We start from the raw sequence: 23,497 nt of genomic DNA on the forward strand, positions 1-23,497 counted from the left end.
AAAACCAGCCATGCCAAAATGACCCTGTGGCACCCCAAACTGGCCCTGGTTGCTCTGAAAGCCTTGCTGCATGCCGATGCTACCATACATGAGGTTTGGCATCATGCCTTGCATACCCCCAAACACTGTTCCTTGCATGTATGGCTGGATTCCAGGCGCATAACCAACCATACTCAGGAACACAGATCCACCCTCGAAACACCCAGGATATACCGTGGGTGGTGGAAAAACTGGATGCATTGCTTGGTAACCACTTCCCTGTCCATTCAAGAGAGCATGCGGGCTCTGAAAGGTGACGGGCTGAACTGGCAAAGCCTATAGAATAGGTGTCAACCACCTATTCAAGGACGGGAGGAACGTGTTTTGGAGCCCCCGACTCCGCACTGTGCGAGTGCTCCCTATCTTGCTGGGACGCATGTAGTACTTTGGCTTGAGCCTCAACAAGCTCTGTTCACGGTGTAGGTTGCCTATTTTGTTGTGGCACTGGTGGCACTTGCAATAACTCCATAAACCTTGGGTTCTGCATCAATTGTGAAAACACATTCACCACAGCAACTACTTGAGTCCTGAACGCATCATCCTCAAGTTGCCGAGTCATAAAGCCCTGTATTGGAGGAACATTCACATTGGAAAGAGGTACTGACAATGATGGCCATGAACTCTCGCCAACCTCAAACACCATCAGGATTTCTTGCCTGTCCTGCACCGGAGAGGAACCCTCTTCCATAATGCCCTTCCCTTTGTCGGCCATAGTGTAATCCCGCGTTCTTGTACTCTGTGTCTTTACCCAAAACATTGAGGCTCACTTCTTGAGGTAAAAGTGATTCTGTCCCAGCAATGGAACCATGAAACCGGCTCGTAGGGCGGTAGACTTTGGCTTTCACCCGAAATTCTTTACTTTAGACACACACAGAGAGAACTTTGGAAAGGTAACCCGCGATGGGAATTAACACTTAAAGTGCACACACAGCTCGGAAGCTAGAATGCTCCAAGGAGACGCCGACAACTTGTAGGCCCCAAAATTTGCGCCCCTTTCAATATTTCTTTATACTTTAAGAGGGTACATTACAAGAAGAGTCCTGGGAATTCTTTACCTGTATCTAGCTAGATACCACCTGTCCTGGCAAAATTTCGGTAACATAACAACCCCAAAACTTGGCCGAAACCAATTCCCCTACTGGAACTTACTTCCACTGACATAAACCCTTTGATTTTTGTCCAAAAACAGTAAATTCAGCATGTTGTATTTATTGGTCTTTGCCCTGTTTTTAGCTCTAAACAGTCTCTGAACTGCCCTCTGTTCCCAATGGTACTGGCATCCGTATGGCTGAAAAACTGTTCAAATTCAGCACATGTCACAAAATGGTGACGTGGCAGCAGACCCCGGGACACACACTGTGACATGTGGCAGTACACCCGCAAAAAGCACTGACAGATTGCCGTACGGAGATCCTTGAAATTGCGCCGCAAAATCTGTTGGCATGTTGACGTGGCAGGCGTACGGACAGCAGTATGGATTTTCGCTTTTTATGCTGACACAGCTGTACGGGATTCCTAATTTTACGTTGGCTGAATTTTGGGACAGCTTTTGGGCCAGTTGCTTTATTTTTAAAAGCTTCTAAAGTTGACAGCTTTTGGGGCTCTCTTGTTGGGCATCCCTTGTACCAATAAATAAGTGGGCAAGGCCTCACTTCTCAGAGCATCAGAACGCAGAGTCTGAGAGTGAGCACCTACCCACTCTCTTGTACTTTGGACACAGATTAATACAAAAAGAGTTACCGAAAGGGGCGCTAGTCTTTGGGGCCAATATCTCTAGGCTCGGAACTACGCCGGGCCGTGTTGACTCAAGTGTGAAGTGTGAACTGTTTTGAAGTGAATCTCTGCTGTGTCGCGGTAGAATCTTGACTTGGGGTGTCCAAGTTTGTTATAGTTGTATCAGAGCACGGCCGATTTGGCCGAGTACTTGTGGGCACGGAACTCCGCCCTGCCGTGCCGTTTCTCTCTCTTCTCTCTCTTTCTCTCTCAGTTTTGTTCAGTTCTTTCAGTTTCTCTTGCTTGTGTTGCACTAGATCTTTGGCTTGGAGTATCCAAGTCTATTTTAGTGTGAGTTGTTGTCATCAAGCTCCATCAGTGGCAATGTCACGTGACACATCCCAACCCTATGTGTCCGTGGACAAGCTACACCACAGCAGGGTTCAGTCAGTTCAGTCAAGTTTAGATTAGCTTTGATCTGGCACTTTTGTGAGTCTTTTCGTAGACCGTGCATGCCCACTCACTTAGCATAGATACATATCCTCCGGTTGCACACATCATGATCATCGGAATTCCCATCAGAATCCATTAGCATCAGTTAGGGGAATTTTCCAGTGCATTTAGCCTATTTTCCTATTTATTGGTATTTTCACTTATTATTTTTAAGTGACTTTCCAACAAAAGTAGGTAGGGCAATTTTGCTAAGTTAATATATAAGCAAATCCAAGTTAGCACTTTCTGGCAGAAGAGGCCGCAGGAGCTTCCCGCTTAACAGGCAACTTCTCAGCAGTACCCCCCCTCAGCACCCTAGCATCTTCAAGCATCAGCATCGCCAGCCTCCCACTTCCTTGGCATTTCCCTAGATCCAGCATCGCCTCCATATCCTCCATTGCCTGGCGTTTTTACCTTCACTGGTAGCAGCTCCAAAGTTCTACTAACGCTAGGCAACAATTGCAGATCCTCATCGTCTTCAGCCATCAGAAACGCAGCAAATTCAGCCTTTACTAACGCCAGGAAACACATCAGCAGGTTCAGTGTTTTCATCATCAATTGCAGCAGAATAACCACGGCCGGTAAGGGTTTACTAACGCTTGCAAAACAGTCATTTTCAGCAAGAAGACACCTGCTGTCACAACGTTTTTCAGCCAAGAGTTTCTCTCCAAAAACGCAGCCAAAGAGCAGATACCTCAGCGTTTTTCAGCAGCCCGTCAACCCCGACCAAGACAGTCATTTTCAGCCACCAAGAAGATCACAGATTTCAGCCTAAGTCGCCGTCGTCGTCACCGTCGTCGTCATTGGCATAGTCCCATTGCATCAGTCCATTGTATACGCATTGTACACCTTTGTGCAATCAAAGATTAGACCACTCTCGCCGACGAGAGTGGGGCCTTCGGAGGAGGGTTTTACAACCTCTCGGTGTCGTATCTCTTCTCTCTCCTTCTCTTAGTCTCATTCACGTGCACGCACAATATCCACTCACTTTGTTCGTGATCACAACACTCTATAAGATGGAAAGCTCTCTCTTTCCCTAAGAACTAAAGGAACCTTGAGCAATAAAGATCACTAATCTTAAGAAAATACAACATTCATTCCGCTGCACCTTACATTGGTATCAATGCTTTGGAAGTGTTCTGCATTACTAAAGGAAAGAACCACAAGAACCACAAGAACTTTTTTTGCTTGTTGCGATCGCATGAACCCAAGTTACTTGGGGGTGGCGATTCCTAATCGTGTTTTGTAGAAGAGTGACAGGAATCCCAAGAAAGAAGGGCTTGTCCAGCCTCCCCTTGTCTCTTTTCACTCATTGAGAGCGGACCGTGCACTTAGCGGCCGGCCAATCGACGTGAGGTAGGAAAAAGCAACCTTGGTGTGAGCGCAAGGCCGTCAAGGGGTGCGCCCGCAGAAAGGAGTAGAACTCGAGTGAAGAGAACATCCTTCTCCAACGCGATTTGCAAGCGAAAGAAAACCTGAAGAACCCCAAGAACCCAAGACCCTCAGGACTCAAGAACCCAAGATTCTCACGAATCAAGGACCTCAAGAACCTCAAGACCCTCAAGAACCCAAGTTCCTCGCGAGCTTAAGACCCCAAGATCCTAGTGCATGGTCGTCACCCGAAGCGGCATGGATACTTCGCATTGAGGTGATGAGCATGAGAGAGGCGACGAAGGATTCTCCCCACCGGGAGATTTTTCCAACCCTCCCTCTTCGCCATCTACGCCACGAGTTGTCCTCATTCCTATGGAGATGATGGTCAAGTCGATGTTGGACATGATGGCACAACAACAAGAAACGAATCGAGTTGCATTGGTACAACTCGCAAGCAAAGCAGAAGAACAAGCAGCAAGGGACCGTGCACAAGAAGCCAAGGACCGCGAGCGCGATGAAAGAAACGCCACACTTGCCGCAAAGAAAGAAGAAAATCGCCTTGCTCAGGAACGTGAGCGCATTGCTCTTGCCGCAAAACAAGAAGAAAATCGACTTGCTTTCGAACGCGAGCTCGATGAACGAGATGCTCAAAGGGAGATCCTGTCGCTTTCTTACCGTCATATGTCACTATCTGACATACCAAACAAGTACGCACAAACTCATCCACGTCCTTCTTGATCTGAGGCTAATAGAAGTAACTAAGAATTTCCGTGAGCGATGCCTCTATTCCCCTATGCCCAACAAAAGGAGGATTGTGACATTCTATCGACACCTTTTGCCTCAAATTTTGTTAACACACAACATGGTAACCTTCCTCGAGAGAATGCCCTTAAACATGGTCTTCTCCCCACTCCGTTCCTTGTCGAATATGTCATCAAAATTTGGATCTATAGAATAGTGCCTCGCATCTTATCGAAGTTCTGATGATGCACTGTTGTAGCAGTGGATACTTGTGCAAGACAAAGCATCTGGAACCACATTCTTCTTGCCCCAAAATGAAGTTGAGATAGGATATTCACCCGTCGTATCCGCTTTTGTGACAACTTCATCTGGGACAAGAAATACTTCATACCTTGATGATCGCTGTACATTATAAAGTGTGCAACGGGCAAGTAATGCTTCCAGTGATTGAGAGCATGAATCACTACTAAGAGTTCTTTCTCATAAATTTGTGTGGCACTCTCAACCTTCGAAAGCATTCGACTCTTGTAAGCTACTACATGGCCATCGTGCATCAAGAACGAATCCAAATTGCCCCCACAAGCATTGTAGTAAACCTCAAAAGATTTATGCAAGTCCGGTAGAATCAACACCGGCCCCATAGTCAAGTTTTTCTTGAGCCTCTCAAAGGCCGTAATTTGTGAAGCTCTCTGAGTGAATGGTACCCCTTTTCAAGTAAGGGTGTCCAATGGCGAAGATATCTCTGCAAAATTATCTAATGAACCGTGGATAGTAAGAACATAAGCCCGAGAAGCTCCTTTCATTATGTACATTCCGTGTCACGTGCGCACTGCAATTCAGCCATGTGAACAAGCTACCGCTACAGGTTAGCGTCAATCTTAGTCTAGTATAGCTTAGGATCTAGCCTGACAATTTTGTGAGCCAAGAAAAGAATGTGTGTGACCAGGGAGGTCGTAGTTACATACCCTCACTTGCATAGTACAATCACTTAAGCATATAGACATATGAAAAGTCATTTATTGATAAGTGACTTTGACATGACATTTATTAAAAGTAGGTAGGGAAAATGGCTAAAAGACCTTTAAAGGAGTCACTTGGCCTTTTGTTTAAAGACAGCAGAACTAGTACTCGCAGTACAAGTAGCGGCAGCACAAGCACTCACCAGCATTTCCATCGCCAGCACCTCCATCATCATCGGTACCCTCAGCACCAGCAGTTCAGCACCTTTGTTTTCAGCCTACAGCATCAGGTCAGCACTAGCGTTTTGCAGCAGATCAGCCAGCGTTTTTTCATCAGATTCTACCCTAACGTTGTTGGAGTAGATCAGCTAGCATTTTTGCATGAAGCATCAGCATGAAGTATTCAGCATCAGCATTTAGCATTTAGCCATTGTATCAACATTTGTGCAAGTAATTAAAGCAAGTACTTGCTTTGGCAATAGAGCAAGGGGACCCTTGAGGGTGGTTGGGACCCGACATGCTCTCTCTCTCTCTCTCTCTCTCTCTCTCTCTCTCTCTCTCTCTCTCATTGTGTTCAATTCTTTCAATTGAACTAGAGTAACCTTGTAAGTACTAGAGCACACTTGTACCTCGTCCGTTGCACATGACCTTCCGCAATGTAGGCAATTGCGGATAGCCTCAACGTCTTTGCTTGATCTATGTGCCTAACACCCTTGGACGAAACAATGTAGGCAATTGCGGATAGCCTCAACCCCTCTGCTTGATCTATGCGCCTAACACCCTTGGACGAAACAATGTGTCCCGTGAAGTATATCTCTGGCAAAAAGAACTAGTTCTTTTTTCCTGTTGATCACCAATCTGTGGTCCCTCAACACTGTGAACACTCGTGCCAAATGCTCTCTATGCTCTTCTTTGAACTTGGAGAAAACAATGATGTCATCAAAGAATATATCCACATACTGTCTATGTTGTTGAAAGATCTTGTCCATCATCCAGCTGAAAGTTGTCTAAAGGACGTCTTGAACTTTTATATCTCTCGGGGAGTGATTGTGGTATGATCATAGCCAATTTTTAGGTCAATTTTACTGAAATAAGTAGAACCTTGTAATTTATCAAGTATATCACTGATACTGAGGTATTGAAAACTCGCCAAGTAAACCCATTGAGCGGCAATCTACATGAGACTAAAGGAAACCGAGATGCTTTGACTTTGACTTTGACAAATTGGAATTATCATATTCACTCATAGCTTTGAAAAGATCGAGTAAGCAAAAAGACTTGATTTGATTAATTTTGAAATTGCCGAAGCAGATACATAGGGGACTGACTCGCCCCTAAGTTTTACATCCAAAATCCACATCCTTTCCTTTTCTGTTCTTCAATTGGACTTTGTTAGTTGTCGCATCCATGAACGCACTGTTCTTGTGGTGCCAAAGCATCCCCAAGGGCACATCATAGCCCTCAAGTGGCATGATATGGGAGTCCTCGTGCCCAATGTAACCATTACAATGCAAGTGAAGCTTGCCAATAGAGGTGTTACTATGACCTCATGCCCTGTGTTGCTAGCATTGCGTCCATTGTGGCCCCATGTTTTTAGCCTTCACTCCCAGCAAGCTGCCATCGCTGGTGAAATAAAATTGACTTGAGCTTTGGTGTCAAAGAAGATCAAGGCCTCTTTGTCTTGTACCGTGCTCCACGCTCTGTAGAGCACGGTACTCTCATCCTCGTGATCCTTTGGCATCCCCATGAAATCTACCACAAGTCCTGCTTTGGTCTTTCCCTTCTTAGCCGCTATCTCTCTTTTGCTACTTTTGGAATCTTCGACTTGTCTTAGGATTCTCTTCTTTGTTTGGACACTTTGTCAAAATGAGTGTGTCACAAACTGATGACGTGGCATGTTTGAACTAATCGAGAGGACACTTGGGGGTTAGGGTTAAAAACCTAGCCCCAAACAACTTGCAGATTATGGCCGACAGGCCAATGGGGGTTAGGGTTGAAAAGCTAACCCTGCACAACTTAGAAAACCTGGCGGAGGGGCCCAAACCTTCTTAAAATATAGCAAAGACCCAAATTTACGTAGAGTTGCTAGCGTAGCACTATTGTACGGACATCCCATGTTTTTCGTTGACCCTGACGTGGCAATGCACAAACGTCTGTTTTACACTGTACTCCATGGGGTGCCAGATTTTGGGGTTATTGTTGTTGGGACCGAGTGTATTTGGAACATGGCTTTTCATGTATGCTTTTGGTCAAGGGCCTTTAAATACAGAGCATGGACCTCACTCTTGGTAGATTAGCTTGGGAACATTGCGAGAGAGAGGACCCTCGAACATTGTACTCTTGCAAAGTCATAATAAAGAAAGATCGGAAGGGGGGACCGGTCTTTGGGGCCAATGCATCTTGGCTTGGGAGTCAAAACTCCGCCTTGTGCCATGTCGACTCTTCTCCTCTCTCCCCCTCTGTTCAAGTTTGTTAAGTTGTTTGCAGTTTTCTCACGTGTGTTGCTATAGATCTTTGGCTTGGATTGTCCAAGTCTATTACAATGGTATTAGAGCTCGCGCGATTCTTCTTCTACGAAGGATCCGATCCCTTTTTCTACAATACACATGGATTTAGGCAGTGAATGCGGCAGGTAGGACATTGCTCTACTGACCCGCATGAGTGAAGCAACCAACGGAGGTTCTATCAGGAGTCGGCCTCTTTCCGAGGAATCGAGGGAAGAGCATGGCCCATTCCCACCAAGAGACTTTGACATGATGGAGTTTCAGCGTTAATTGCAGGTTGACACTTGTGCTAATCGGTTGCTCAAGTACTCCAAGGATCCACAGTATGCCAAGTTTTCGAAGAATCATCCACTTCACAAGATGCATTCATGATGGTGTGCTCCCATCCACTCACCTCTCAAGCCGGCCATGAAACAAAAAGCAAAGCCGAGTGTAGACAAGCAAAAGCTGTACTGGCAAGATGAATTTGAGCAACAGGTCAATAAATTAATGAAGACTAGAAGAGCTCTTGTAAGAAGAGTCGATCAACAGACTATCCCGGCTATTTAGGTCGGAAATCTACTTTTGAGGTAGCCAGCAAATCCAAGAAGCATGCCAGGAATACATAATGTTTCAATATCGTAGGTCATGTTAATAAATTTTGCATGCTCATTCCTTGGCAAGACACAGTCACAACACAAGCATTAGCACGATTGTCCATCAAGCATTGTATTTCCTTTGTGGTTTGCCAGAGTCGAAAGTTTTAGGCAGAAAAGTCGAGTTTAGATCACATTTTTGGCGTGTACTCGTTGAAAGGTTTGGCACTCCGTCACACTTTTCATTTGCATTCCATCCACACTCTTTTAGCAAGTATAGTCCTTTTCAAGTCATCCAAACTTATAAGACGTGTCTATGAAATTGTGGTCGAAGTTGTTTCAAGGAGATTCTCCAAAGGAGATCTTGAAGAGGACGAGGTCAAGATTGTAGACAAAGTGGAAGACATGGAGCTGAGCAGATTATTCTGCATCGCTTTCGATGCGGCTCAGAGAAGCAAGCATTGCAGACCTTTTTGAAGTTCAAGTATTGTGAAACCCACGGAGCAGAGTGGGCTGACGAAGATTTCTTCATAGATTCCTGGAGTTATTGACAGACTATACGACACCCATGCAGCTTGGTACCAGTACCTCACCTTGAAAAGGGGAATGTCACATGCACATTAACCCTATGTGCATGTGGACAAGCTTACTCCTATTTTTGTGGTTTAGGATAGCGTAGGAAGAGTTCTGGCACCCTTGTGAGCCTGTACGCATGACCCACATGTCCAGGCACTTTAGATTAGTTGCATACCCTCTGATTGCACATGCGCATAGCCAGTGTTTGCTACATGTAGGCACTGCGGAGTGTTCCCATACACTTACATTAGTACCCAGCCTAGGTATTTATCTGCATGTGAAGCACCTCTTATAAGTGAGTTTATTAATTTATTAATTAGTGACATTTTATAGAAACCGTTGGATTTTTATTGGCATTGCCTGACCAAGCTTTAATCCCATGTGACCCCATATATAAGTGACCTAAGGGTCACTTATATATGGGTCACTTCTCAAGCATAAGTCAGTACCCTCAGTACCCTCAGCCCACCATAAGATCCCATCAGCGTCTCAGCATCTAGGACAATTGTATCAACATCTGTGCAAATACCTCTCTAGCGATAGAGAGAGGGGCCCTTGGAGGGGTTTTGGGACCTTCGAGGACCCCATCCGGTGTTAGTCTCTCTCTCTCTCTCTCTCTCTCTCTCTCTCTCTCTCTCTCTCTCTCTCTCTCTCTCTCTGGCGGCACATTACCTAGAGTGACGGGATACCATTGGGAGACTACTTGTAGGCAAGAAGACAGATCAACGCATAGAGGACGGGGGTTAGGAGGTGTGGCAATCCTATTCAGAGAGGAGTTGCAATCCCTCATTCGTATTGTTCGGAGGGATGAGCAAGCCAGATATATGTGGGTCAGAGTGAGAGCAAAGACAAGGAGTCCACTCTACATTGCAATATGCTATTTTGCCTCGAGCACATCTGATTATGCATTGCCCAAGGGGGAGTCACCCTACGTGATATTGGATGAGGACATATCGGAGTTCTCTAGGGATGGAGATGTCATTCTTTTGGGAGACTTCAATGCCAGGACAGGCCTACAATACCTCAAAGGAAACGTTGACAGAATTGGATGTCAGTGAAATGGGATCGGCCAGGTGTTCGCAGGATGAAGAGCACATTGGATATGGGGGATATCTGACAGATTTGGGGACTACACATGGACTGGCCATCTTGAATGACCTCCACGGATTTTCAGCGTCGAGTGGCTCACTTGCTTTCCTCATAGACATGGGGCGAGCATAGTGTTATGTTTTGGCCTATGTTTTGGCTCAGCCCAGTTTCATACCCTCTACTCAGGACTTTACAGTCGGGCCCCAGGCCCATTAGGGCAGCAGTAGATCATCATGCTCTCGTCACATTTACCGTCTCATTCTAGTTGAGCACAGCTCGACTGGCACATACACCTATGCATATCCGATACTTCAGAGACTGATTTTGTCTACATAGATGGTATCTACAGACGCTTATGCATAGAGTAATCGGAGAGACCTTTAGGGGAACTCACTTAAATATTGACAGAGACACTACAGGATGGAGCAACAGAGGCATACCCCCATATTGAGCCTGGGCAGTGCCGAAGTTCTGGGAGCACACCCCAAAAATGATGGTATAATGAGGAGTGCAGAGAGACGAGAACCTGACTTTCAGAGGGAGGTACTTCTAGGTGTCATTACTCATAGGAAGTCACATATTGCTTCTCGGCGTTTGGTACGACGAAAGAAGAGGGCGTTTCTAGCTCGGCTAGAGAAGGATTTATATCAATTGTTTTTGAGCCAGGATTCAGGTGAGGCATGGGGACTCTTCCATGAGCACTCCCCCCAATGGGGTCATCACTTCTACAGAGGTATGGGGTCAGTATGCATCATCTCTCTACATCGTCTCGGGGCAGACACCTCTTCCAGATCCGCCGGAGCCATGCCCACACATGTGCTTTCTTTACCGCCGAGATGGTAAAGAAAGCCATTGACATGATGAAGACTAGGAGAGCATATGATCACGATGGCCTGGTGGCATAGCATTTTATACATGCCAAAGATTTGCTTGCAGAGCTTCTAGCAGTGATGTTCAGCCGTGCCATGTGCGAGGGCCTACCTGATACTTGGAGTTTGTCCACGATTGTACCTATCTTCAAGTCCGGAGATCCTATGGAGCTTGGGAACTACCGCACTATGGAGAAGATGTGCTCGCAGGTTCAGTTTCAGGAACCTTGAACAAAGCTGTGGCCTTTTGACACTCTTGTGGCTTCAACTTTGCTCTATGGGGTTCAGACTTGGGGCCCCTCGGTGGACCACCAAGGAAGATCTGGTAGCACTGGTGGATGGAGATGTATAGAGAGGCCTCTAGTCTCTATGATCTCTCGGATGATTCGGGCTAAGGCCTCAGTGCCAAATGAGATTATTCGGGCTGAGCTAGCTGCCCCTCCTCTCGTAGTTGAGGCCCTTATTGAATCAGTTTCTTTCATGCATAATTTATGGGACCTTCCTAGAGACAGATATGCTCGGCTAGCACTTGAGTCATCCCGATAGCTACCGCTACAAGGGGACACAGCATGTTGGTATGGGCAGATGACATCATGGTTTCAATCACACGGCTTCAGCATGGATAGAATGCCTCCATTCCAGTACTCCTTGGATGCACCCTCCTTTTCTCTCACAGGGATGGAGACCACTAGACTTATATTTCAGGATCAACTAGCTACCAGAAGCACATGGATACAGCCGATACAAGAGTCGGGCACGAAGATGGCTTTCTATAGAGAGCATCTCCTCCAACTAACAGAGGATGGATATGTGATCAGACCGGCCTATATGGACACTCATTTATCCTATGGGATACGATGTGCTATTGGTCAGATGCGCACATCGTCGCATCAGCTAGATCAGACCGGCCTATATGGACACTCATTTATCCTATGGGATACGATGTGCTATTGGTCAGATGCGCACATCGTCGAATCAGCTAGAGATTGAGACTGGCAGATTTAGAGAGTACTAGCAGAAGCAAGGATATGCCAGGCATGTAGAGTTCATCCTAAGCATGCCGTATACTAGCCAAGTTGGTACATTTGGCACTGGATCTCTCTATAAATCCTCTGGAGTGAGAAGAATTGGACCCTTTCTTGTAGTTGTAGAGGGGACGCTTTGGCTTTGCTTCAACTTTCATGAGCGTCTTGGATCTAGGGTTTATTGAATTGTGCCACTTCTTGTACACTTTTGTCGTTGGCTGAGTCCGTATGTGCTTGGTGTAGAGAGGAGTAAGAATTTGATCCATATAGATTTGCCCCTTCAAGTGTCACCTTCGGTCAGCAACATCGGGCGTTAAGTTGGGCCCCGCAACGGGAACACCCTCCTGTACAGGTACCTTAGGCCAAGCCTCCTCTGGCTCAAGTCATCATCCTTCTTCATGGTTGGTTGCCTCTGCTTCGGCGTGTTCCTCGTTTTCCTCTTCTACTTTATCTTCAGCTTCTCGTTCTTCAAACTTTACTTTTGCTTAGAGTCTCTGTTAGATGCATCCATAACGTTTGTTGCAAATAGTTGGATCAGATTTTCACAGGAGGAGGATCGGCTGGAGCTTTGATACCAATGTAACATGCAAGCCACTTGCGAGGTGGTGTATCAACAACAAACACACAACTTAACTTTGAACTGAAAAGAGCACTAGACACGAGACATGGTAGAACATAGTTCTCTATTGAGATGCACTGGCCCCTAAGTGAGGTGCATCTCCATGGTACTTTATATTGATGATCATAGCTACAGCTGCCAGAGAGTTACTATGCAATCTGCTTCCAAGAAATGGTCTGTAGACAGGCCCCAAAGGCCTCATATTTAAAGGCACCCAAGCCCAAAAGCAAAAGCTGGTGCCCATTAAAAGTCAAGCTTTCAATCAATTGAGCCCAGAAAGCAAAGTGGGTCTAGTTCTTCGGTCTGGCACTGACTAGGCTCATATGTCTCCTCATCCTGTCTAGTACAGTAATGCCACAACATCATCTTGTGACAACTCACTCAAAAAGGATAATTGGAGGTTGGAAATCTTCGACTTGTGTGGGAATAAAGCACGTATTCCGCTTCTGCACTTATTTAAACTCACCTTGTTGTATGAGGCTTTGTCTTTGTAGCTGCAATAAACAACTATCGGCCCACCATGTTCCCAGCCAAGTGTTTCATTTTCCCTCATTTTGTTCATGAATCCCTGTGCTGTGTTCCCCAATCTTGACCACCCCGGTCTCCCCATCCTTGTTTCCTTGTGCTTTTGGGACTATGTTCTTTTTTTTATGTTTGCTTTTAGGTCATTGTAGGAGCTTTCAGGACTCTAATCACCAAATCATTGTTCTATACTGCAGCTTGTTCGCTACTACACCCGCCTAGGGTTCAAGAGTGTATACGATGTTACGGGGGAGTCTTTGCAGGATATTCCTCACTTGCTTATCTGGGGAGGTGTTGGGACGCGCATGGATGCCAGCATTGAAGAGCTTCTGCTGAAGTGGTCGCCAACATTAAAGAAAGTGGCAAAATAAGTCGTGCAAACGTTTGGAGTGGCTAGCAAAAAGGCAAGTACATTGTTGTAAACTTACGGTGTGAATTGATCTTGGTGGTGTAAATCGAAGCCTCTGGCTGGTTGTATCCTTCTCTCAGGAGAAAATTGTGCTCAGAATATGCACAATGAGTGGTGTTGTGGTCATAGTTTTTTCCATATGTTTCCATACGGCAAACACATTCGGGTTTTGAAGTATGATTGGAGTAAGTTTCAACCTTTGAACTTGAAACAGACTGACCCGAATTTATTTGAAATTACACAGATATTATATACGATAAGCACTCATAGAACCATAGAAATATATAACTCTTCACATCTTACTTTACTCTCGAAATTACTAAAAATTTCAATCATCATTTATGTCCACATCAACCTCATTGGCTTGAATTTTTGTTGCTGATATTAACCAAATATTAAATCATTTTCCTTACATGCATGAAAATAGTTTATCATACAGGTATGGTTCAGCTAATTATACGTGTAAGGTTGTGATATGGTCGGCATCGGCATAGAGGCAATGTGAAAGGGGTATTCGAGGGTGTAGATTGATATTCCAATTTTTATTGATGCATCTACACCATGGGTTTAGACTACCAAAGAGTGACTCCTATATTTGAAAGCCTAATGCCCTTGTTTAAGAGTAGATATGCAGGGATAAATTTAGCATTGTTGGGATTCTAACGGAGCCTATGGAATGCTAGAATTGATACAAGGCAGAAATTCCTTGGAGATGGTGCCATCAAGGAAATTGTGAGAGCTTATCAGGAGTGCATGCAATGAATGAGAGCTTATCGATCTGACATTGCAGAGTCTCAATTTTTCAATACATATGGAAGCGAACATAGGTAGGAGATTAACCATACTATTGCTTCACATCATTTTTGATAGAACAAGGCTGTTTTTCTCTTGGGTATAATTGAAGTTCTTTGCATCTCTCTCTCTCTCTCTCTCTCTCTCTCTCTCTCTCTCTCTCTCTCTCTCTCTCTCTCTCTCTCTCTCTCTCTCTCTCTCTCATAGCCATCGATAACGAGCACCTCAAGGCTCCAGAATGGTTGTGTGTCGCTTGTTGTAGACATTGAACCAGGGCATCCACTTGCCTCGCCTATACCATCACTGTGGATGCCAACATTATTGCACTTAGGTAGGGTTGTGATTATCCCGTTTTTCTTTGCTTAATAGCTTCAAAAAATCACCACTTACATACTTTTGCGTAATTTCAAAGAAATTCAGGTCACATATGTTTCAAGTTCAAAGGTTGAAACTTACTCCAATCATACTTCCAAACCCGTATATGTTTGCCATATGGAAACATATGAAAAATGAGCACAATTTTCTCCTGAGAAAAGGATACAACCAGCGAGAGGCTTTGATTTACACCACCAAGATCAATTCACACCGTTAGTTTACAACAATGTACTTGCCTTGCTAACCACTCCAAACATTTGCACGGCTTATTTTGCCACTTTCTTTAATGTTGGCGACCACTTCAGAAGAAGCTCTTCAATGTTGGCATCCATGCGTGTCCCAACATCCCAGATAAGCAAGTGAGGAATATCCTGCAAAGACTCCCTGGTAATATCATATACACTCTTGAACCCGAGGCGGGTGTACTAGTGAACAAGCTGCAATACAGAACAATGATTTGGTGATTAGAGTCCTGAAAGCTCCTACAATGACCTCAAAGCAAACAAAAAAAAAAAGAACAGCTTAACTTTTAGTGGGCACCAACTTTTGCTTTTGGGCTTGGGTGCCTTTAACTATGAGGCCTTTGGGGATTTGTTTGCAAACCATTTCTTGGAAGCAGATTGCAGAGTAACTCCCTGAGAGTTGTATCTATGATCATCAATATAAAAGCACCATGGAGGGGCACCTCACTTAGGGGCCAATGCATCTCAGTAGAGAACTATGTTCTACCATGTCTCGTCTCTAGTGCTCTTTTCAGTTTAAGTGTTCTCCAATGCTCTTTTTAGTTCAAGTTAAGTCGTGTGTTTGTTGTTGATACACCATCTAGCCAGTGGCTTGCCTGTTACATTGGTATCAAAGCTCCAATCGATCCTCATCTTGTGGAAATCCGATCCAGCTATTTGCAGCAAACGTTATGGATGCATCTAACAGAGACTCTAAGCGAAAGTAAAGTCTGAAGAACGAGAAGCTGAAGATAAAGTAGAAGAGGAAAATGAGGAAGACGCCGAAGTAGAAGCAACGGACCATGAAGAAGGATGAGTACTTGAGCCAGAGTAGGCCCTGAGGTACCTGTAGAGGGGGTGTTCCCGTTGCCTTGTATCAATTCTAGCATTCCAAAGGCTCCTTTAGGATCCCAACAATGCTAAATTTATCCCTGCATATCTACTCTTAAACAAGGGCATTAGGGTTTCAAATACAGGTGTCACTCTTTGGGAGTTTGAATGCATGGTGTAGGTGCATCAATAAAAAATGGAATATCAACCTACACTCTTGGATACCCCTTTCACATTGCCTCTATGCCGATGGTGACCATACCACAATCTTACATGTATAATTAGTTGAATCATACTTGTTTGAGAAATGATTTTCATGCTTGTAAGGAAAATGATATCATATTTGGTCAATATCAGCAAGAAAAATTAAGCTAATGAGGTTGATGCAAACATAAATAATAATTGAATTTTTTAGTAATTTCGAGACTAAAGTAAGATGTGAAGGGTTATATATTTCTATGGTGCTATGAGTGCTTACCATATATAATAAAGTAAGATGTGAAGGGTTATATATTTCTATGGTGCTATGAGTGCTTACCATATATAATAGCATAGTTCAAAGACACTCTAAAGAGAGAAGAAAACGTTGAAGCGAAAACAAAGAGAAGAGAAACACATGTACCAATGTGCACTCGACCACCTCTTTTTTTATGGACACGAAAAGTCTTTTCACTTTCCACGTTCATGTGTCTTTTTCATTTTCTAAACTCACCCTTCATTTATGCACTTAAAGATGTTTTGAAAGGAGTTATATTTTTTTGACATTGAGACATTTCTAATATAAGATATTCTTAATAGCTTTCAAAAAAAAATTCACTACTTACATAGTGCAAAGACACTCTAAAGAGAAGGAAATGTTGAAGGGAAAACGAAGGAGAAAAGAAACACAAATGTACTAATAATGTGCAGTCAACCACCTCTCTATATGGACAAAAAAAATCTTTTGACTTCCATCTTCGTGTGACTTTTCATTTCCTAAACTCACCCTTGGCTTATGCACTTAAGATGTTTTGAAAGGTTTTTAATTTTTCTGAGATTGGGGGGCCCTAATATTTACAGGTATTCCTAATGGCTTCAAAAAAATTAAAAGGTACTCCTAATTCAAATATTCCCCTTAAAAACAAGAAAAATGATGCGTCAATCTATAGCACGTAACTACAAGCAATGACGAAGCACATAGATTTGCAACAATATTACCTAGGAAGGCCGAATACAACATTGAGAGAGAGAGAGAGAGAGAGAGAGAGAGAGAGGGAATGCTAAAGAGAATTTAGAAGAAAGCGCTAAAGGAAAATGAAAGAGAAGAGAAACACCTATTTATTTAGACACAAAAGATCTTTTGATTATCCATTTTCATTTGTCTTTTGACTTTCCACTTATTTGTTTTTTGACTTTCCACCTTCTTCTGTCTTTTCATTTTCGAAACTCACCCTTCACTTATGTACTTAGTATGTTTTGAAATAATTTTGCTTTTTGAGATTGGTGAGACCTAATACAAAAACAACAAATTTCTCAAATTTTTGTGAAATTTCCTCAGCATACACCCTCCCTTTCCACAAAAAAGGGCATACAACAAGATTTTAGCTTGACTTTTGTAGGTGGTGGGAGATGCCTTCCAACTTGGCAAGTCCATCCTCTAGACTACCATGGACTTTCTTCCAAGTTTTCAACCATCATTGAATGTGCATTTACTGACATCATATTAAATCAGAGGGGGCAAATTTTCATACAGATTTTCAGATGCCAATTGTACTTTTGTTTTGCAAATAGGAAATATATAAATGAAAGATATTATATATGGAAGTGTGCTTATGGGACATCAATCATATATACCCAAAATGTACATCAACATGAATGATACAATAAAAGTCGATTGATAGCTCCTCCTAGGATGTGGGGAATAACATCTATGTATAAAAAGGATATGCCTTCAAAGTATGCATGAATCAAAAATCTGAAAGAAGATATACATGATTCAATGTTATATCGTTATTCACGATCACATGCCCTTAGACATAGCATCAATGCTAGTGTACTTGTGTTCTATTGTCGTTATTCTCCCATCCCTAATTAAGGTCGCTAGACCTGCTAGCATTTGATGAGTCAACTCATCCACATCTACCACTTTATGTGACTCCTGCAACATTTGTTAAAGTGCAAACTCAGTGACTTATATTTTAAAATGCATATGTGATGGTGCTTGGAAGGTTGATGACTTGATGGGTGGCACAACGTATCTCATGTGTGGCAACCTACCTATAATCCTTTCCGTGTCATTAAAATTGAACATAATTAAGATCTTTACATAGTAGAGACATTTATAGCAAATGTGAAATATTTAAAATCAAAAGGGAAATAGGAATGGACACGCTCACAATCCTATTGTGCCAATCCCCTTGAGATGTGATGTGTGGCTTGACGCCACGTTGATTGCAGTTGCCTTATATGAATATAATGCTCAAGGACATTGATACATATTTAGTTGAATCTTATTTTGTAATTCCATCTCTAGAATATATTTTATGATACCTTTTGTTGTTTCCACTTTATCTTTAAGTGTGCTACTATTTCTTAATCATTAAGTCTAATAGTTGTTAGTTTTGTGGCGTGTACATTTAGACTCATCTTTTTCACACTACATCCACCAACACTTTCACTCTACTCTTTTGTCATTGGTCAAGGAGCACATCATTCCTTATCTTCTTCAACCCTTTGGGCTTTGCATAATGACATGTTGATGTTACTACAATGACACAGTTCCATGTTGGTGCCGATGAGATGTGGTGTGCAAATGACTCAGTATATGTAGATACCCCCAAAATTGGGAGAGTTTTGAGGGCAAAACCAAGCCCATGTGCTTGTTAGATTGCTCAAACAGACGGACTCACTATGCTTGTCAATTTGCATCCTGTGCTAACTTTTTTTGTTGGGGTAACCCTAGCCATGGGTAGGCCCTCTTCTCTCTCCATGACACAGATCCATGATGTATGATCCATCCAATGCACATAGCACAGGGCACATAAATCCAGCATATCCTCAACTTAGAAATGTATGCACAAGGGCCTCCAACTAGGCACCACGAGTCCACGCTTAGCATCTTCTTACTCCTAGCATCACATATGATATTATCCACTTCTCCTCTCATTGGAGCATCTCTTGCACTACGAGTTCTCAATGCAATGCTAGTCTATTTCATTCTTTGTGAATGGTATCTACTCTATAGCTAGATCTAACAAGTGGTATAAGAGTCTATCATAGGCTAGTTCTTATTTCCTAGCTTAGAATTAGATCCTAGGTCATTAGAATACATGCTAGATCAAGTAGATTCTCTTCTCCATCTAATTGGTTGACACAAGACCCCTTTGCACATGCATTTTGCCCAATAAAGCTCATTTATTTTGATGGTGTAGTTGGGCATGGGACCAAGCAAGGTGCCACTACCCTTTGCTAGACTCAAAGAAGAGCACTTAGATTAATCAGCAACACCTTCATTTAACAAAGAGAATGTGGTAGACTTAGTGGCCTTAACTAATTTTGGGAGAATAGTTGTTAAAGCTATTTTTTGTATGCTCATTATTGGCAAGTTGACTACCTTGTGTAGGTGAGCCCATCTCCTCCTCTACTCGACCTGATTAGAGAGGCAACTTGATGTCCATATCTTGGCAAAGCTCCAACCCAAGCTCAGTCTTCTTGTGGAGCGCATCAAGTCGCACCTATCCTTTGCTTCACTTACACCAAGAACCCCATTAATCATCCAATTTCACCCATTTTGCATCAGCATGCCCAGTTCCCATATTCGGCTTGTGTATCGCACCATTCCATGCCATACCTTATACACAGGATCATCTAGGCTTAAGTAAGTTTCTTACAAAGTCTTAGATATTTTGGCAAAGTATGCGAAGAGTAGAAAGCCCTAGAATAGCATCAAATTTTGCCCAAATTTCTACAAAGCCGAGATCAAGAGCTACGTGCAGAATTGCCACGTCATAGCTTGTGTACGAGCTCACCTAATCATGATGATCAAGAACCTCAAGTTTGAGCTTGATTGCTAGAGTATACAAGGAGTTCTAGTCTCTGCAACATTTGGTTGACTATCAACATAGAGGCTTTGAGTTTCGAGTTCAAGATAATTCCTCCAATCAAAAATTAAACTAAAGGGTTCTTCAAGTTACCTATTGCTCTTTTAAAGTTTGCAAATCCCCTACTTCAATCTATATATCCGTGTTCAAGGGAGAGAGATTTTTCTCTCATCTAGAATCCCTTTAATCACTATTTGCAAAGTTCTTATTCTCCGTTCTTGCATTGAGATAGACATTGCCAAGAGAGTCTCTTGGTAAGACCCCTAGGCCATCATGGGAAAGAGAACCTAGAAAAGTTCTATGGCAATGGGTTTCACACTTGGAAATCCAAAGTGAGAGGCTTTATTATGAGAAAGAATTTATGGTCAATTTTTAGACCACTAGGAGAGAATGAGAGAGTTGAGACAGCATCCACTATTTGGATGATTGAACCTCGACATTGCAAGCTTGGATACTCTTAGAAAGACATTCTGGATTGCTACATGCTCCACCCTTGTAGCATATGCCACATGACAGGACATCCATCCTTTAGATGCTTCAATAAGGTCAAGATGAAGAATCAAGATCAATGGAGAGGACTTATGACTATAAAGCAAGGAACAAAGGCAATGGAAGAGTCAGCCTAATAGAACAACAAGATCATGACCATGACCAAAGTGAATCCTCTACATCCTCTGGATCATGTTAAAAGTGATCACCATGTGAACCTAGAGAGATGAACCATATTGAGGTTCCTAGATGTATGAGTGAATCACAAAACCCTAGATGAATCACATAGTTGAGAAGTACTACCATGACTAGGTTTAAGGGGGAGTTTGTGGGGTAACCCTAGCCATGGGTACACACTCTTCTCTCTCCATGACGCACATCCATGATGTATGAGCCATCATATGCACATAGAACATGGCACATGAATCTAGCATATCAATGCATGCACAAGGGACTCCAACTAGGCACCCACGAGTCCACTCCTAGCATCACACATGATATCACCCACTTCCCCTCTCATTAGATCTATATAAGAGCATGTCTTGTACTCACGCATTTGCAAGTTTGCAATGCAATGCTACTCTCTTTTATTAATCCACAACTTGTCTCATTGAGCTTGGTAGTTAGAGTGTGATTGGTATCTACTCTACCTATGTTATGGGCCATGAACGGCACTCTTGAGTTGCCTCCCTAGCATAGCTAGGTCTAACACTTTTTTATCGATTTCTCCAAGTGATGGTAACTCACTCACCCACTCTGTATGCCCTATTGTCCATTGACATTACAGACGAAGCCAATTTGGGCAGGGCATGCTAGTAACAATGTTAGTAATGTGATCAAAATAGTGCAATCATGTGATCACATAATCAAAATCCTTCACAATGGGGGACAATTGTAAGTATATTGAACACCAATGTCTATAGATATGATTCGGTGCACCCCATATTCTTCAGCATTTTGATGAAACACTTAGGGCATTTCATTGTTTCTATTGCACAAAGCAAAAAATCTTATGTGAGATATGCCTTTTCCATATATGCATGCAGACTCGTTTTTTACATTTCTATATTGAATGATAACCACATTGAAAGACACTTTGGGTTATTTTGCCAATGGTAACCATATCAAAAGGCACTTTGGGTTATCTTGCCAATGCAATCCTTTCTATGGATTGCATGTCTTGCACAATTAAGGTTGGGCTACAAAAGAATACTATTGTGAATTGTGAAAATATAATTTGAAGCAAATTATTGATTGGGCTACTCATGTGAGAGCAATTATTTCTTTCACATGAGTTATTTATGACAATTTATTATATGAAATGAATAAATTATCACTCACTTGAGAGCAATTATTTATATCATATGAGTTATTGTTTCTTTATGGATTATGACATTTTAGATGAAATTAATGCTGCTCCTTTTTCTCAATGTTGTTAGTGCAAAGGTATTGTTTTGCTTATGCAACTTGAAGAGGCTTTCCTTTTTGTTTTGGTGGTTCAAAGGCTTGAGCTCATCTTGCATCACATTGAGAAACAAAACCAAAAAAGGGACAAAAATGGGCCTTGCTTTAGCAAGTAATTTTTGTGCACTAGTGGTCTAGCCAACAATTATAAGTGCTTGTATTATCAATAGTCTATTCCTTTGTAATGTTTTTGTGTAATTTTTGGACTTGTTTGTCTAGTCACCCATAAGTAGCCATTGTGCTATTGATCTCTATACCACACCTTTGTTTGAGGCTTTTTAAACCAAAGAAATATATACATTCATTTTCACTAAAATCTAAACACTTTAGAATCACTTAAATAATTGATTAAAGAAAAATTTCCATGATCCACTTGCCATGTGGCATTCGTCGACAAGCTTTAGACACGGTCCACAATTGCTCCCAAGAGTTCCATGCTTTACTAGTGAGGCCTTATGTAGGCCAAAAAATCAACACTACTTTAAGGTTGAAAGTAGACCCTTTTAAGCTTAGCAACCACAATCATGTGTGTACATGATGGACCACATTGGAAAGTTGCCCAAAAAAATCACCTTTAGAAGCTCCACCAACGTCAATAAAGGGAGAGAGAAACAAATTAAGATGTCATAGCCATGTTGACTATAACCCCCCAACTTTGCCCTCCTATCTATGTGGTCTACAGATATTGGAAACAAATTGGGGGCATCCACTAGCTTTACGCAAAGTACATCCCCAACGTAACAAGGGACTTTCAGAAAATTTAGTGATCTTTAAACAATAATATTAAGCTTAAGGGAAAATTAGCAAAATGCCCTTGGAATTTGTGAAAGTCCCTTAAATGCCCCTCAATGTTCAAAAATTTTCGAAGTACTTGTGTACTCCAGTTTGTACCTAGTTTATTCTTTTTTCCAATAGAGATCTATCTTTTCTTTTCGACACACCAGAGAGCCTACAGGGGGAGGTGCTTATCCCTTTCAAACATTAGCCATGTTACATGGTCAGGCAAGGGCCGCGGGCAAGGGCCGTGTACCATCAGGCAAGAGCCACGTGTAGGTATCTCCACGATCTCACAAATAGAGGCATTTAGGTCTGAAATAATGAAGTATTTCACATAGAAATAGTTGACACTACCATCTAAAGTCCTATCATCTTTTGTTAACGGAGAACTAGCCTTTGTACGAAAAGTTGCACATAATAATATGTTTGGGTATCTTTAAGAGAGTATTATGGCAAGGAGTATTTTGGGAATTTTGATTTAAGGGAATTTAAGGTTTTGGAAATTGATGAGGTACTTGGAATTCCCACAACTTTGAGGGCTTTTTTATAATTTTACTAGGATTAAATAAGATCTATTTTTTCAATAGAAGAATGTGGTTATGGGGTAGGGAATGGACATTGTGTCCATTCCTCATAATATTTATGACTCCTTGGTGACCAACGAAGGTCAAGCGACATTGGGAAGCAGGTATTATGGGGGATTGGAAACTAAGTGTCCATTCTCGATCGTCAAGAGTTAGCGGGAGACAGTCCAAGAACGCTGACAACTGCAATGTTGTACGGGTCATCATCATGCTATTCTCCAATCCTTTTGAATTTTTGTTGTGTAACCTGTAATAGTCACATCTTCTTACTCCCAGTTGTGATTTTTTGCCCTCCCCTCCCCCTAACCTTCACACAAAGGAAAGGTACTTCAATAATTTTGCCTCCAATGTAGATCCGAACCTAGCTTCCCATTTCCAT

The 23,497-nt window shown here is 42.6% G+C and overlaps 1 protein-coding gene across 3 annotated transcripts in view; it reads left to right on the plus strand.

Moving 5' to 3' along the window:
• The window catches only part of LOC147451124 (uncharacterized), a 59,701-nt gene extending 43,661 nt beyond the window's left edge, over positions 1-16,040 (plus strand). The window contains exon 3 of one of the 3 annotated variants that reach the window (XM_086520866.1): positions 15,569-16,040. In XM_086520866.1, the coding sequence (XP_086376992.1) occupies positions 15,569-15,622 (54 nt within the window). In that variant the 3' untranslated portion in view covers positions 15,623-16,040. Of the gene's footprint in view, positions 1-13,294; positions 13,684-15,568 lie in introns of those variants that run through there. The other 2 variants (XM_086520867.1, XM_086520865.1) reach the window with 2 other exon arrangements.
• The last annotated feature ends 7,457 nt before the right edge of the window (positions 16,041-23,497 follow it).

This window comes from Adiantum capillus-veneris, chromosome 9, assembly GCF_014529385.1.
Source record: "Adiantum capillus-veneris isolate H3 chromosome 9, ASM1452938v2, whole genome shotgun sequence".
Lineage (NCBI taxonomy): Eukaryota > Viridiplantae > Streptophyta > Polypodiopsida > Polypodiales > Pteridaceae > Adiantum > Adiantum capillus-veneris.